Below are 18,283 nucleotides of genomic sequence, written 5' to 3' on the forward strand. Positions count from 1 at the left end.
GCAAGAAAATAGAACGTTCTATTATTATTATTTTTTTGCGGCGGCACGTACAGAAACACCACGGAAGCACTCCGTAGTGCTTCCGTGGGGTTCCATGCCTCCGTTCAGCACCGCAGCTCTGGATTGCGGACCCATTCAAGTGATTAGGGGAGCACATGGCCGGCGCCCGCATATTGCAGACCCACTGTTTGCAGTCCGCAATACGGGCAAGGCCGTGTGCATGAGGCCTAAGAGGCCTTACTCTGGGCCACCGCCTTTTTACGGCTGCCCAGTCTAAGGGCTGTGCCCAGCTCACACACGAGAGCCACACTTCTGTTCTAACAGCCCGGACCAACCTGGTGCCGATCCAGCCTGTTTAAGGCACATACATGTAAAGTGCTGATCGTGGGGTATCGATTTGTGTGAAGGCTGGCTGGGGTCTGATGTAGGCCCCAAACCAGCCTTGAGTAGGTTCCAGCAGACCGTGCCTCTCTGGCGGAGCCTTCTGGTCAATGTTAGTAAAGCACTCACATTAAAATGCAATGCACCATACGGATAGTGCATTGTATTTTAAAATCAATCAGAATGTTGTCAGAATGTTATAGTCCCCTTGTTGAACTATTAAGTGGTAAAAAAATATATAAATTCTAGTAAAAAAAAAAAAATACGCTTTTCAATGCAAAAATTGAAAGAAAAAAAAATCTCCCTTATATGTTTGGTATCACCACGTTCGTAACGACACGCACTACATAAATATCATAAATTATACGCTTTGGTGAATGCCGTGAAAGAAATGTAATTAAAAAATAAAATATGACAGAATTCCTCATTTACACTTCGTTGCGATCAAAAAAACATTATTTACCAGTAATTTCCTTTTCAAAAACCATGAGAGATGACCCGCCTCCAACCAGGTAGGGACAAGAAGATAAATTTTACCCTCCTCCGGCTCCTCCTCCGTGTCTCTGAACCATGGATCACCAACTCTGTGACGAAGGAGCCACCCCTACTACCGAGGTACAGGCTGTGGGCCCTTGACCAGGATGCCAGCCTTCTAAGAGAGAACGATAGCTAGCTTAGGCCTTTCCTCAGCATCAAACCCTTCTTCTGCCAGGGAAGAGATTGGAGAAGCCAGTCCTATGCCTCGCCTGTATTGTTTTGGACCTGAATTCCTCCAGTAAAAGAGTACCTTGGTTTACTGCAGACCCTGACTCTCTGGACTTATTTCCCATTGGGGTGCACCACACCTTACCATCCCTTCCGGAGAGCAGCAACACATGGCGACACCTCAACGGTGTCCAGGGGACCCAGCGTAGCGTTGGGGCCACCACAAACCTGGCCACTGCAATATCCCTATAGCTTGACAGTAATTTTTAACAGAGGGTAGACATATTCCTCCAGCCTGTTTCCTCCTCACCAATTAAGAATGAGCAGATCTTGGCCTTCCTGCTCTCCATAAAAACCTATTAAGTAGTGCCTGACCTATTCATTTCTATGGAGCCATGCACACATCAGTGTTTTCGGTGGATCACAAACAATAAAACATGTCCTATTCTTCTCTGTATTGCAGATGAGAATAATAATTTATGTTCATGGGAGTAAGAAAAATGTATGCAAATGGAAGATATTCGTATTTTGCGGACCAAAATTCAATTTCTAGAGGTAGTTTTCCTTTACAGGGGTTATGCTGGATTTTGGTGGCTGATCTTCTGTACAGATCATCACTATGAAATCAGTGGGGGTCTGAGTGCCCACACCCCCGCCAATCAGCTGTTCAAAGAGGCTATGGCGTGCCGTGAGCGCTTATGCCTCCTCCGAGGCCAGTGACATCATCGAATATCAATCATGCGGCCTAGACACAGCACAGTCACATTCAAGTAAATGGGGCTGTGCTGCATTATCAAGAAAAGCCACTATCCAATGGACGGAGCGTGCTTGGTAAGACGTAAGGAGGCTGCGCTCACCTGAACTCTGTCGAGCACAGCAGCCTGTTCAAACAGCTGATCGGTGAGGGTGCCAGGAGTCTGATCCATGCCAATCTGATATTGATGACCTATCCCGAGGATAGGCCATCGATATCAAAGTCCCGGAGAACCTCTTAAAAAAAAAAAAAAAAAAAAAAGGCGTGATTAATTCCAATAAAAAAAAAAAATATAGTGTTATTAAATTCATGTTTTTAATTGCCTCATTAAAGCTCTGTTCAGACTGTTGTTTACTTCCACCTGACATATACTTTAAACATTCCCCAACGTAAGCTACTGTATAGGCCTACAGTGGCCCGACTCCTACTGCAATTTAAAAAAAAAATTTCAAGTATAAGCGTGGTCTACATTTTATTTTTTTATTTGCTGTGTCCCTCTCTATGGCCTCATGCACACGACTGTGGTGTGTTTTGTGGTCCGCAAATCGCGGATCCGCAAAACACGGATGGCGTCCGTGCGCGTTCCGCAATTTGCGGAACGGCACGTACAGACAGCCTTTAATATAAATGCCTATTCTTGTCCGCAAAGCGCGGACAAGAATAGGACATGTTATATTTTCTTTAGCGGGGCCACGGAACGGAGCAACGGATGCGGACAGCACACGGACCAAAACATCGGCTGTGTGCATGAGGCCTCTAGGAAAGCACAACAAACTACATTTACTTATACAGTCGAAAAAGTAATGTCAACTCATGGCGACCCAGTGTTTGCCAAATGAAGGTTCTTTGGCACACAGTGGGCACATTGGGTCCAATAGATACAATTGGAATTTGCAGCAGGAACGTCTGCAACAGAAGTCTCAACAGAGCATTATGGAGACAAAATGAAATCAAGATTTCAAACAAATGATCCGGGATACAGAAGGCTTAGTAGCCTAAAGGGCTAGTTCCCCACAACATCTCTGGCATTCAAATATCAGTGGTGACCAGAATGGCACAAATGGTGGTACTGTGCCCGTAGACTTATGGTGATAAATTATGCCCATCATCCAGCTAGAAATCCACTGCTTTGACATTTCTCACAGAGATCTCATTGCCAGATGAAGGCAGCTAATAATTTCTAGGTTATATTTATCTTAATAACAGACCTCAGGGTCAGAAGCAACATCTTCAGGATCAGGTAATGTTGCATCATTAGGTGTTGTATCACTTGTGTTGTCAGACATATCTGAAAGTAAAATGAAAAGAATCAGCATGCATTGTGGAAACTGTCTGTGCCCATTCTACAGAACATGAAATAGTCGGACGGGTTTATGAAGAGACCACACTGTAATCAGTGCCAGAGCAATATCTAATAAACTAAGGGTACGGCCAAACGTGAAGTGAAATCCAAAAAAAGAGAAGCATCTGTCCTTAAAAGGTCCTTTCCAATAATAATGTTTCTTTACCAAGTGCCCCCAGCATGCTCCCTGAAACAGAGGATTCATACTTACCTGCTCCCCGACCCCTCCTGTTTACATCCAGTGGTGCATGGTCTCCTGCCTTGCGCCAACCAATGACTGGCGATTTGCCACCAGATGCCCCACTGCAGCAGAGGCAGTGCGCAGGACAGGAGTAACAAGGATCAGTTAAAGGGGTTCTCCAGGAATAAAAAAAAATGCTTAATATTATTTTATAATAAATATATTGACAAATACCTATTATTAGTTAGAATGGCTCGTTTTGTCTAAGACAATAATCAGGGGAAATAAAATGGCCGCCATCCTATTAGTACACACGAAACCCGTCTTTAATCACAAAGGAGGACAAGTTACTTCACAAAGAGCCATAGGGCTGCCTCATCCTCCTCTCTACTCTACTTGTCAGTAATCATGATGCTGAACACAGGTGTGGAAAAAGAAAGGATAAGGAGACATGAGCAGAGGGTGAGGTGAGGCTAATGAGCACCAGCACTTGTCTCCATTACCACAGCAACACATTACCACAGTCTGTCCTGTCCGTCCTCTCTATACTTCATGTCTCCTCATTAACTAAATTCCCCAGAGATTTAGCTAAAATTCTTATCATCTGTGTTCAAGATCATAGTCCCTGACAAGCAGAGCAGAGAAGGATGAGGCAGCTCTTTACTTTAGTGTTTTAAAGTAACTTGTCCTCATGTGTGATCAGGTTTTGCGTGAATAGGGCGGCGGCCATTTGTTTTCCCCTGATGATTGCTTCCCAGACAAAACAATCCATTATAAAAAGGTATTTGAGAATATATTTATAATAAAGTAATATTTAAGTATTTTCATTTTCTTAATTCCTGGAAAACCCCTTTAAGTACGAATCTTCGATAACAGGGGGAATGCTCTTTGCACTTGCTTAAAAAAATCTTTATTACAGAAAAAAACCTTTAAAGGACAGATGCCATTTCTCTTGTTTGGAATTCATTCCTGGTTTTGGTTTCCAAAACTGCACCAGGAAGCCTGAATATGTGGCCATACCCTAAGCCACCAGGGATTAGTGTAAACCCCCAAGAGATTACTGTAAGGGATCAAAGCAGTACTCCAAGATTTTGTACATTTTGCAGGGAGCAGTTGAAAATTAAGAGAAAAAACAAACAAAACACTCAACTTAGAAAAACGTTTTTCCAGTCCCCAATGGGTCTGATTTTGGACCGCTGCATTCATTTGAAATCCTACAATTATGGCTGACGCTGAGTGGTTTAGCATATTGCCTCCATAGACAACCATACAGCCTCATTCTTGGATACCAGTGGTTTCCTCCTTGCTACTATTCCATTAACTCCCATTTTGCCCAGTCTTAGTCCTACTGTGGAAGAAAACTCCAACTCGAGTTAAGTTTGCATTAGCAGGCCATGTTCACACGTTTAGGTTTTTATGCAGTTTTTAAATCTAATACATGCCTCCTCTTTTTGAATCCACTCCAGGCTTTAGCTTCAAAAACAGCATGAAAAAAACCTGAATGTGTAAACCTCAACGCAGGATGTCCTAAATTATTTTATGACTAACTTAAACGGGTTTTCTGGGAGTAAAATTTTGATGACCCATCCTGAAGACAGATCATTAATATCATATCGGTGGGGGGGGGTCTGACTCCTGACACCTACACCGATCAGTTGTTGGAAGAGGCAGCAGCAATGCATTGTGTGCCATGACCGCTCCCTAGGCTAATTATCGGTACGTCACATGTCCTATCTGCAGCTCCTACCCATTCAAGTGAGATAATTGTTAGGGGTGCCAATAATAGGACCACTACTGATCACATATTGATTACCTATGCTGAGGATTCATTGTAAGGCCTCAAGCACACGGCCCATGCTCAGCCATGTCTGTATCGCGGCCCGTAATATACTGGCACTGGCCGTTTGTATCTTTTTGCCTCCACATCGCTAAAAAAGATAGAATTTGTTCTATTTTTTTGTGGTGTGGATGGATCACGGACCCATTCAAGTTGAATGGGCCTGGATCAGTCTGTGGCAGCCGCATGGATGGCGCCCGTGCATTGATTACCGGAAATTGCGGTTCCCAAGGCACGGAACGGCCAAGCAAGGCTGCTGCTGGGAACGGTTGATTGTGGGGACTCCCAGCAGCAAGATACAGTCCCTCCTAAGAAATGCTCCACAAAGACTTGGATTTATCGGTGTAATAGAGCCCTGGAAACGAGATCATTTTTTACAGTACAGTATTATGATTGGGACGATTTCATCAAATCAGCAATCGCTCATCAAAAAGGGGGAAGGTAAAAGATGGGAGTTTTGATATATACGTTAAATACCTTAGTATATTGAAATAAAAAAAATTCAAGCATAAGTGTACAACTAAACAATATAAAAATGTAAAATCTGAGAAAGCCCAAGCAAGGAAGAATTCATTGGAAGACACTGAAAAGCGTGGGTATATTATATGAGACAAGTCAGTGAATGGTGGCTTAATCAATAATTGCTTCTCCGGTGATTATTTTGTGCCAGCAGCTATTTTCTGGTGGCAGGTCAATTACAGAAGCAGATAAGGATCATCACTCAATTCCAGCAATGGCCAGTTATTTGCCTTGATAATTGAAGAAGCATTATTCAATGCGACTGTCTCTACTGATCATGCAGAACCTGTTAGGAGCCAGCCTGAAGGGGATGAAATGTGTTTGATTACTAGAGAAGTACACGGGGGGACAGAATACAAACCAGTGCTGCACTATACAGAGGCATGACAAAGCTCTATGGACTACAGAAGAGAACAGGCCATTCTTCTACAAATGTCCAAAACAAACAGAAATTCACCCAATATGTATTACATTAAAGTGGTTATCCAACAATAAGGCCTCATGCACGCGGTCGTTGCCCGCAAACAGCGGGTCCGCAATATGTGGGCACCGGCCGCGTGCTCCCCACATCACGGATGCAAACCCATTCACTTGAATAGGTCCGCAATCTGGAGCTGCGGTGCGGAACGGAGGCACGGAACCTCACAGAAGCACTATGGTGTGCTTCCGTGGGGTTTCTCTCCGTGCCTCCACACCGCAAAAATATAGAACATGTTCTATTTTTTTGCGGTACGGACGGATCATGAACCCATTGAAGTTAAATGGGTCTCGATCTCTCCCGGCTGCCGCACGGATGTTGCCCGTGCATTGGGGACCGCAAAGTGAATTTTGCGGTGGGGACCGCAAAATGAATGGAGGGCGGCTGTGCATGCGATATAGGTGAAGGTCCCAGCGGTGGGATCCGCAGCTATACGACAATGGGGGCACATCATAGCGATATGCCCCCATTATCTGTAATGAAACAACTCCTTTAAGTGATTGGCCTTTCAAGGATTGAAGTAGGGATAGTTTGTATACACTAATTTCTGAGACTGGCAGGACCTTTGTTGGTGATCATATTTACCTGATCCCCAGTGCTGGGTCCTGGCTCATTTGCTCCAGAGCCCCCATTGCTTGTCTTAAGTCCCTTCATGAAAACGTCCTGTTTGACGCCGTTACAGCCAATAACTGATCACAGTTTCCCTTGCATTATGTTAAATGGTCTTGTGATGCAAGGGGATCAGATCTCCACTGTGGCCAGTGATTGGCTGCAGCGGCATTAAGATACAAGTTTTCATGGAGAAACTCAAGATAAGTAGCGAAGGCCTGGAAGTGAATGAGCCAAGGCCGAGCCCCTAGGGATCAAGGGATCAGCAACGCAAATCTGGCTAGTCTGAGAGTTCATAGAAATTAGTGCACAACCCCTTTAACTGTGTGGGCTGTAATCTAGGAAAACTCATGCTCCTAAGCATCCCAGTTTTTTTTATTTTATTGGAACACTACAGTAGCCATGTGGGTGAGAGTAGGTGGGGGTTTTAATGGAGGAACAGTAAGGGGGTGTAATGAAGGACGGTGAGCCTCAAGATTGATGGGGTTAGAAGAACTAATCAAAAGGAGAGACCAATGGGCAACTACACAAGGTGAGACATGTCTTATTTTATTTATTATTACTTAATTATATTATCTTAAGTTTGGCGACAAAAAATGTAATTTGGCTCCTAAATTCTTTAGGTTAGGAGCCAATGGCTCCTTGATATTTTTTTTTGTCTGTAGCACTGACCTAGAGGCTCTGCTCTCGTGCAACTGCCGCCCTTTCTCCACTTTGACTGACAGGGCCAGGCAGTGAAATGTCAGACCTGGCCCAGACAAAGTGGAGAGGGCGAGGCAGCCAATCACTGGCCTCAGAAGTGACACTTAGCATGTTTGGCCCGTTACCTCTGAGACCAATGTTTGGCTTCAGTGATCACATGAAAAAGATTTTAAAGACATTTCTGCTGTAGGAGAGGCCGCCCTGGAGCCATCAGGGGATTTAATGGCTAAGCATAGGTTGTTATTTTATTTTATACCATTTTCTGCTTCTGGCCAATTTTCACAAAATCCCAGATAATCCTTGCATGTTTAAAAAGGGATCTAAAATCTACTGTACGCTAAACTTTGAGCTAATACGTGGCAATCTAGGGTAATAATATGTGACATTACTGCCCCTGTGATCAAGTTATAAAGACTTATCTTACTGTAGTAGAGAAAGTGAGCAAGGTAAAAAGGCAGCTGTCCGTGAAAAGAGTCGGAAATAAAGTAGACAGACCTTCCGTTCTGACGCTCATGAGGTTATGGAAACTTCTACATGAATGAGTTAAGTGAACTGCCTCCACTTAAAGGAGCTGTCACTTTACATTACAATAAACGCTATTTATAATGCTTCTACATTTAAGAAATAGCCCAAGGTCAGCTTAATTTACTGAAACATCCTGTTTCTACAGGTTTATCAAGTCTAGGACGATCTAACAAAAATCTGAGCTAGTCGGGGGCGGTTTACCTGAATAAAATGGCGATGATACAACTTTCCTATTGGAGACAGAGTCAGACAAAAAGTGGGGAAAAAAACGCTCATGTACACACATTGATATGAATGGGTCAGGATTCAGTGCGGGTGCTATGCGTTCACGTCACTCATTGCACCCGCGCAGAAAACTTAGACCTTCTATCTTTATTCAGCAGGACCTGCACTGACCGCACTCACCGATTACGTCAAAGATCCTTTTGCAGGTCATGAAAGAATAAGAAAGAAGACGATGCCGACTGTACGATCAAGTGGATAAGGTCAGTCATTAGTTTTTATTTTTTAACCTCTCAATCAACATTTTACTAAGCATTCTGTATTAAGAATGCTATTTTCCCTTATAACCACGTTATAAGGGAAAATAATAAAATCTACAGAATACCTTCAGTGAAGAAGTCCACCCGCGTGATAAAAACTGAACAATGCACACGCAACACATCCGGAGCAAATCCGGGACGCCCGTGTGAAAGAGGCCTTCACATTTTTCTGAACAAAATTCGCACCATAAAGACAAAGTGTCAGTACCTGCGTCCTGTTTCGGCATGGAATTTACATTCTGCAGAGGAACAGAACACAAATAAAGTTTGGTCACAGATTTCCTGTAGCTGAATTTCTCCCTTCATTTCAGTGGAGATTAAATATGTTTATTTATTGTTTATATATTTTATATGTCAAATTGGGAAAGGGGGTGATTTATAGTTAATATTTTGGTGTTTGTTTATTACTTTTTATGGAATAACACGAACATGTGCTGCCCGTTGCCGTATTGCAGATCCGCAATACACGGGCTCTGTTCTGTGTGCATTCTGCAAATCCAGAGATGCGGAACAGAAGCACGGAATGGAACACTACGGAAGCACTACGAAGTGAATGGGTATGCGATCCCCATGCAGCTGCCCCACAGACAATGCCCGTGCATTGCGGACTGCAATTTGCGGTCCACAGCACGGGCACGGTCGTGTGAACAAGCCCTTAGGGGCTAGAACCTGGGATCTTTTAATCCTTTGTCCTATTCACCCTAAGAGCTCTATTAGGGTGAATAGGACTTCACACTCTCCCTGCTTTCCTGTGCATAGTACACACAGCAGCAGGGAGCTTACCATGGCAGCAAGGGCTTCAGTAGCATCCTGGCTGCCATGGTAACCGATCAGAGCCCCAGGATTACATTGCTGGGGCTCCGCTCAGAAGCTGCCACAGCACCACCAATGAAGAGGAGGGGACCCTGTGGCCACTGCCACCAATGTTTTTAGTACTGGGGAAGGGGGGGGGGGGGGCGCACTGCGCCACCAATAAGGATAAGTAACCTTTTAATACAAATACAGGAGGCGGATGCCGGCGGCAAAATCACATAGCCGGCACCCCATCTCTATGACAGGGCGCTGCGATCTGCGGCAGTTAACCCCTCAGGTGCCACACATAAGGGGTTAACTGCCACGGATCACAGCACCCTTTCATAGAGGTTGGGTGCTGGCTATGCGATTCTGCTGCCGGCACCCGCCGCCTATATTTGTATTAATGGGCGAGTTCTCATCATTGGTGGTGCAATGGCCACAGTCGCTCCCCTCCTCCGTCCCTCTCTTCTTATTGGCAGCAGTGGCACAGGGGGGAGGGAGGAGACTCCTTCTCCACTGTGCTGCTGAGGAGAACATGGAGCGGGCTGAGAGCAGCTTAGTATCGATAAACATCAAATCGATACAAAAGTATCGATTGGGTATCGAAAATTCAATACCCGCTGCAAACCTAGATTCAAGTAAAAATAAAATAAAAAATAAACTTTCCCATAAGAAAACATAAAATTGTAAAAATAAAATTAAAATAAAAACAAAAATAAAACCAGACATACTGTGTATTGCCGCATCTGTAACGACTGGGTCTACAAAATTATCACATGATCCACCCCCTCACCTGAATGCAGTAGAAAAAATAAAATAAAAAAACTGCTAAAACAATTTTTGGGGCACCTTACATCACAAAAAGTGCAACACCAAGCGATCAAAAAGGCGTATGCCCCTCAAAATTGTAAAATAGTACCATTCAAACCGCCACCTCATCGCTCAAAAAAATGAGACCCTACTTTAGACAATCGCCTAAAAAATAAATATGGCTTTCAGAGTATAGAGACACAGAAAAATAATTGTTTTCAAAAATGCTTTAGTATATAAAACAAACAAAAGTAGTCATATTTGGTAATGTCGCATCCATAAAAACCTGCTCTGTAAAAATACCACAAGATCTAACCTGTCAGATGAACATTGTAAATAACAAAAAATAAAAAACAGTGCCAAAACAGCTATTTCTTGTTACCTTGCCTCACAAAAAGTGTAATATAGAGCAACCAAAAATTATACGTGCCCTAAAATAGTACCAACAAAACTGCCACCTTTTCCCGTAGTTTCCAAAATGGGGTCATTTTTTGGGCGTTTCAACTCTAGGGGTGCATCAGGGGGTCTTTAAATGTGATATGGCAACTTATTACCAGTAAAATCTGCCTTCCGAAAACCATATGGCGTTTATTTCCTTCTGCGCCCTGCCGTGTACCCGTACAGCAGTTTACGATCACATATGGGGTGTTTCTGTAAACTACAGAAACCGGCTCCGTTCTCGTTGTAGGTGTGGTTCCCAGAGGTGGGACCCGCACCTATCAGACAATGGGGGCATATCCTAGCGATATGCCCCCATTGTCTATGATGGGATAACCCCTTTAAGTTACACTGCAAGCACACAATAATGTATGTTATGCCTATAACAGACTTCCTTATGACAGATTAATAAACAGTACCAAGGATCCTTCTGGCACCACAACTACTAACATAAAAAATAGACGCGCAAAGCCGCAAAATCAACAACCTGTCAGTACTACCAAGAAAGGACACTGGGGGGAGATTTATCAAACTGGTGTAAAGTAGAACTGGCCTAGTTGCCCATAGCAACCAGATTCCACCTTTCATTTTCCAAAGAAGCTGTAATAAATGAAAGGTGGAATTTCTCCCCCACTGCGCCGATCTACTAAAGGTGGCCATACACATGAGACAGAAGTTGGTTGTGGAAATTTAAAAGGACTTATCCCATGACTAATGTAAAAAATTAAAATCCAACATCACTTTCTAAGGCTACTTTCACACTTGCGCTTGATCGGATCCGTTCTGAACGGATCCGATCATATTAATGCAGACGGAGGCTCCGTTCAGTACGGATCCGTCTGCATTAATAACTTAGAAAAATTTCTAAGTGCGAAAGTAGCCTGAGCGGATCCGTTCAGACTTTCAATGTAAAGTCAATGGGGGACGGATCCGCTTGAAGATTGAGCCATATGGTGTCATCTTCAAGCGGATCCGTTCCCATTGACTTACATTGTAAGTCTGGACGGATCCGCACGCCTCCGCACGGCCAGGCGGACAGCTGAACGCTGCAAGCAGCGTTCAGCTGTCCGCCTGGCCGTGCGGAGGCGAGCGGAGCGGAGGCTGAACGCCGCCAGACTGATGCAGTCTGAGCGGATCCACATCCATTCAGACTGCATCAGGGCTGGACGGAAGCGTTCTGCTCCGCTCGTGAGCCCCTTCAAACGGAGCTCACGAGAGGACAGCAGAACACTAGTGTGAAAGTAGCCTAACAAAGCTAGAACCAGCCCTGTACCTCACATGGATCCAGAGATCTCCCCATCCATTACTCTGCTAGATTTATATCAAAACCTATAGAAGAAACAAAGCTGACTACGTACCATTATCAAATATCATAAATACTTTATTAGTTGCAAAACATGATATGTATCAAGGACATAATCATTAAAAGCCAAGTGGGCAGAGAAAAACACCCTCCTGAAGGGACATGGGCTACAGGCAATGTTATCATGAATTAATATATGAATAAGTTATAAATAAGTTGATGTATAAATAAGTAATGAATAATAAAGATCACAAAGGTAGGTCATATGTAATACTACAATGTATATATGGGGAGCCGCAGGTGAACAGAATAATAACTGTCGGTCCAGAAATAATCACCCACTTCTGCCCATACAGCCTAACAGCATATAAGGACTATAAGAAAGAACCTACCAGGACAAGTGCCGTGTGTCAACCAGCAAGGATGGCGTTACCCCTAAGGTACATTTTATTGAAACACTCAGTGGCTATGCTAAATTTTTTATAACATGTAATTATAAAAGTATTCAGATCCAGGTGCTGGTTTGAAACCGGTAGAATATTTTTTGTGGGACAATCGCTTTAATAACAAATGATTGGTCTGTTATCGGTCGACTATAACATTCTCATCTGAAAAGAAGTCACCCATTGTCTGTCGACAGACCTTTCGTTCAAAGAAAGACAGTTCACGAATTAAGCCTCAATCATATGTCACCATTCATTTTAATGTGTGTCTTAGCACGGTCCGTGGGTCTGTTTTTTTTCTTTTTTAGCACTGATGCATGCCCTATTTTGTCCGTTCAGATCCATCACACCCATTATAGTCTATGGGTCCGTAAAAACCACGGATGCCACCCGAGCCTAATCAGTGTTTCACAGATCATTAGGAAGAGATGCTTTGAAAATTATTTTTCAGCTGTTCAGTGTCAGTGAAACACGGATGGCACACAGACAGGAAAAACGGACACATGGATCCATCACGGACATCTTCACAGAGGCCTCACGGATTTAAGCATGGACATGTGAATGAGGCTTTAAAGAGCTTTCTTTGAAAGAAGGTTCCCAAAAAAAAAAAAACTTTCGCCCATCGTCCAGTTTCATTGAACATGTTTGGACTAAAATGTGCATGGCCATGTCTTCAAAATGAATGTTCACCAGACTGTTGGCTTAACTTCTGTTCAACCATCTTCTGTCTAATGTGCATGGCCACCTTTAGACAGAGTCTAGACCTGCACCAGGCTTATCCCAGTGACTCAGGCTGGTAAAGGGTGTAAGAAGGTACAAGGAATCATCGTGGATGATAGGTACGTGTCACCGAGGTTCCTGGCCTCGGTGGAGTAAGAGCCGGCTTTTATGTGTCAGCAGCAGTTGCTGTTTGACACCTTGATACTTAGTATGGCTGTATAGCTGATCAAGGACGGCTCTTACTGGGAGTAGTCAAAGTGCTGGGTGGGTGACTACTCCCTACATTCCAGGCAGGGTTTTGCCAGGCATAAAAACCAGCCAGCACTGCCAGGTGAGGAGGATTACCTCCGTCTGACAGTGGAGCTCAGGAGAACTGTGTGCTGTGTTCTGAGGGCTGTGTAAGAATCTGTGGCTTGAGCTGGGCTTAAGGGCTCAGACCCCTGTGAGGGCGAACAGGCCGCCTAACGCCTGCCTGTGGACTTGACGAGGCAGAACTTACAACAGGGTGTTAAGTAACACCCAGGAGAAAAGGTGACTTTTTTGTATGTTAACTTTTCAGGTGTGTGAACGATCCCCAAGCAACTTGCGTTTTTGTTTTGCTTTCACGTGTGAATAAAACACTGATGTTTTGAACCAAGAACTTGTACTTTGCCTCTGTGCTGCACCCGCTAATCCTAACTCCCAGAGCGAATGCCCACAAGGGATAAACACTTACCTAACTTTATACCAACTATTGGTTGGCTTTGACTGAGATAGACTATTCTGCCAGAATTTTGTCAAGCCCTTCTTCAGTAAGTCATGACCTCTTGTTGGGCTAAGCACAGATAATTCCTCTAAAATTAGATGCGCCAAATTATGCCATGTTTTGGTGCAATTTACTAAAAAAGGGGTTATCTCAAGAAAAGCTTATATCCCTAACCACTAGATAGGCGATATATATCTGATCACTAGAGCCGACTGCTGGGACCCCCAGTGATCCCAAAAACAGAGTGTTCCCGAGTCCTTTGTCTGAATGAAGTGGTAGAGCGCTCCACAGCTCTGTTCACTTCTGTTGTGGAAAATTATTGTTCGCTGTATGGTTGCCATATATCCTATGGAGATGCGCAGATTAGTTCGCATCTGCGGAGACTTTCGCACAATGGTCTGGTCGTCCCGACCTGTAGCTGATTTGTGCCCGGCCTGGTATAACTGCAGGATACCAGTGTCATGGCGCCGGATGAGGCGGGTGGGATGGGGACCGTCGAACAATGGTTTCTTCATCCATGAGGATAAGTGCGGCAACGGATAGGGCGCGAATAAGTGTGCGAATATAAGTTTGCGCGATCATTCACATCTTCGCCAGCCAATCACTTCATACCATAATCTGTCTCCCCATTGGTCATGATTGTAAGACCGCCTTCCATCTTCTGGTATAAATAAACCTCACCTAGCTGTTGGAAGCAGGCACATTATTGGATCCTACTTGAGAACGTCTCTGTGATGTTATTTTGGAGGAATTGCGCACACATCGACGCACACTACACCAAGGATTTCCCGATTGTACTTCTGGCGGTTGTTTTCGGTTGTGAGAACGAGACAAAGAAGCAAACGGTGACATCACTTCTATGGGACTTACTAGGTCTTATGTCTGTCAGTCCTACAGGAATGAATGGATCAACAGATAAACATGCACACTACTGTGCCAGAGAGTGGATACGAGGGCCCTCTGTTTTTGAGAGCCAAACAAGAGTCGTGATAACTGCATCCAAAAAGTGTCACATACAGTGGTTTGTTTTTAGAACTTTTGATGTCATGGGGGGGGGGGGGGGGCTCTTAAAAATGCCACCGCAGAACCTGCTGCATATTGAGGAACCAACTCCCTGAGAAAAAAAATAAAAGTGCCAAAGAAACAGCATAAACCAAACGTCAGTGTGCACCAAGTATGATTTTTTTCTAAATGCAGGTTTTGGAGTCCAGCCCAATAGCTAGCTGCCATTCAGGAGCTTTAAAGGGCATCTGTCAGCAGATTTCTATCTATAAAACTGTCTGACCCGTTACATGTGCGCTTGGCAGTAGAAGGCATCTGTATTGGCCCCATATTTAGGTGTGTCCGCATTGCTGAGAAAAATTATGTTTTAATATATGAAAAGGAGCCTCTGGGAGCAACAGACTTTGCCGTTACACCTGGAGGCTCTGTTCTCTCTGAAACTGCTGACTCTTCGCTTGACAGGACCAGTCAGTGAAAACATAGTCGCACTTGGCCCTGTTGATCAAAGTGGAGAGGGTGCAGCAGTTGCAGAGAGAGCAGAGCCTCTAGGTGTAATGGCAACGCCCCCGTTGCTCCAAAAGGCTCATTTGCATATATTAAAACATCATTTTTCTCAGGAAAGTGGACACATCTGAACATGGGACCAACACAGATGCCTTCCGCTGCCAAGCGCACATGGAACAGGTCAGCCAGTTTCACAGGTACAAATCTGCTGACCGATGTCCTTTAAAGAGCCAATCCAAGCCAAAACTAAAAATGCATCCTTTGGTGAAAGTCGTGGAGCTATACGTGCTCCCAAAGTTTCATTCACCTGAATACTGCCATTACAGAGATCCTCCGACGTATTCCCAGCCTCAGGTTTATGTCTCTCAGGCGCCTTGATGCATCATTCACACTCCGCTATTACCGCTGTGGGAGGGGCTTAGTTCTGCTGCGAGGCATTTGCCATCCAGCTGACTCAGTTACTGGCCTTGGAGTCAGAAATACAGTAACAAGAAATCAAAGGAGTAGAAAGCCTGGACAATGTAAAAGTAGGGTGCACACACAAATACTATGTGATGGATGATTTTTCCATTTTTGACCGGAGTGGTCCTTCAGCCTTCTGCTCATTCTTCCTCTCCACCTTTCTGCCCAGGAAAGTAGATTTTCTTGATCAGCAGGCTGTTAGCGACATACCATACGATCTTTTGTTAGAATGACAAGGCCTAACCCTGAACATATGACTAGAAGGAAATGTCAGTGAAAGGAGGAGTTGTCCACGTGAATTCTTCCAGCTCTTCCTAACAATACAAGATCCCCAGGAACGTGCTTGGCTATTACAGTGCGTCCACTGCAGTGTCAGGCGACAACAGCAATATTTTGTTTTTCAATCATCAGGTCCCAAAAATCTGCAGACGTGACAAAACCCGCCACACCGCAGCTCCTCATAAAGTGGTTTAATAAAGTGGTCTCCTTGCCTCAGTACATAGCATTCAATGAGTGCTATACAGTGAATAGAGAAACCAGCTACACCGCCTCCTCTATTCAGATAGCTGCACATGGGGTGCGGGTAAACATGCAGAAGATCCAGAATAATTTACGTTTCCACACCAAACCCGCACGTGTAACTTGATCTGGCATCAAAAACCATGTAAGTCAATGGTGCTGGATCCGCCGCCCATTGACTAAGGCCTCATGCACACGACACCTGATGCGGCATCCGTTTTTTTGAGAGAGGATCCATTTTTTTCCACAGATCCCTTGTAATAAATGCATATCCTTGTCTGCAAATGTGAAAAAAGTAGGTCATGCACTATTTTTTTTTTGCTGAAGGGAAACACGGAAAAAGGACGCGGAACACAAACGGATGAACTATCAGCATTTTTTTGCTAACCCATTTTAATAAATAAGTCCCCATCCTACCCGTAAAAAAAAATGGAACGGAGGCCGAGAAAAACAACTATTGTGTGCATGAGGCCTTACATTTGACGCCGGTATGTTCATTTTTGATATAATACAACCAGATCCGTCCAGAACGAATGCAGCCGGTTGTTCAAATGGATGCGATTTCCTGCGGTTTTGAGATCCTCCGACGGATCTCAAAACTAGAAAGGAAAACGCAGATGTGAAAGTAGCCTTCCAGTGGAACAGTGCAAAAGATAAGAGACATTTTTATGCCTTTTTATGACCAGAGCCTCAGGGCTCTTTCACACTTGCGTTCTTTTCTTCCGGCATAGAGTTCCGTCGTCGGGCTCTATGCCGGAAGAATCCTGATCAGTTTTATCCTAATGCATTCTGAATGGAGAGAAATCCGTTCAGGATGCATCAGGATGTCTTCAGTTCCGGAACGGAACGTTTTTTGGCCGGAGAAAATACCGCAGCATGCTGCGCTTTTTTCTCCGGCCAAAAATCCTAAAGACTTGCCGCAAGGCCGGATCCGGAATGAATGCCCATTGAAAGGCATTGATCCGGATCCGGCCTTAAGCTAAACGTTGTTTCGGCGCATTGCCGGATGCGACTTTTAGCTTTTTCTTAATGGTGACCATGGCTGCCGGGACGCTAAAGTCCTGGCAGCCATGGTAAAGTGTAGTGGGGAGCGGGGGAGCAGTATACTTACCGTCCGTGCGGCTCCCGGGGCGCTCCAGAGTGACGTCAGAGCGCCCCAAGCGCATGGATCACGTGATCGCATGGCACGTCTTCCATGCGCATGGGGCGCTCCGACGTCATTCTGGAGCGCCCCGGGAGCCGCACGGACTGTAAGTATACCGCTCCCCCGCTCCCCACTACTACTATGGCAACCAGGACTTTAATAGCGTCCTGGGTGCCATAGTAACACTGAAAGCATTTTGAAGACGGACCAGTCTTCAAATGCTTTCAGTACACTTGCGTTTTTCCGGATCCGGCGTGTAATTCCGGCAAGTGGAGTACACGCCGGATCCGGACAACGCAAGTGTGAAAGAGGCCTTAGATGGAGAGAGCTGCTTAAAAAAAAACTAAGGAAAAGAATGATGTTTTTTGCCTAATTTTCTGACATTTTCGTCCCATAGACATCCATTATTTTTTGACTGTCTGAAAAAGTGGCAGTGTTCAGTCTTTCCATGGTGTACACACATTGGGGGAGATTTAGCAAACTGGTGTAAAGTAGAAATGGTGTAGTTGACCACAGCAACCAATCAGATTCCTACTTTAATTTTCCAAATGAGTTCTGAAAAATAAAAGGTGGAATCTGATTGGCTGCTATGGACAACTAAGCCAGTTCTACTTTGCACTAGTTTTGATAAATTTGAACAATTGTGTTTTTTAAAGCTCTTTTCATACTGATCTACAAAGGAAATAACATCAAACATACATACTTTTCTGTAGAGAAATGCAAAGCTAGGGAAAAAAATGACAGGCAACAAAAACACAAAAAAAGGGCAAAAAAATTAACTGCAGCACAAGGCAGATGTTTTATAGTGTGGCAGCCCCCATAC

General features: G+C 44.3%; 1 protein-coding gene across 3 annotated transcripts in view; it reads right to left on the reverse strand.

Moving 5' to 3' along the window:
* ARFIP1 (ADP ribosylation factor interacting protein 1) overlaps positions 1-18,283 on the reverse strand; it is a 183,831-nt gene that overhangs the window by 126,234 nt on the left and 39,314 nt on the right. For 2 of the 3 annotated variants that reach the window (XM_044300344.1, XM_044300342.1), the window contains exon 1: positions 3,049-3,126. The exons of the other annotated variant lie outside the window; for it this stretch is intronic. In XM_044300344.1, the coding sequence (XP_044156279.1) occupies positions 3,049-3,126 (78 nt within the window). Of the gene's footprint in view, positions 1-3,048; positions 3,127-18,283 lie in introns of those variants that run through there. 3 annotated transcript variants of the gene reach the window in all.

The sequence above is a fragment of the Bufo gargarizans genome, chromosome 1, assembly GCF_014858855.1.
Source record: "Bufo gargarizans isolate SCDJY-AF-19 chromosome 1, ASM1485885v1, whole genome shotgun sequence".
In the NCBI taxonomy this organism is placed as follows: domain Eukaryota; kingdom Metazoa; phylum Chordata; class Amphibia; order Anura; family Bufonidae; genus Bufo; species Bufo gargarizans.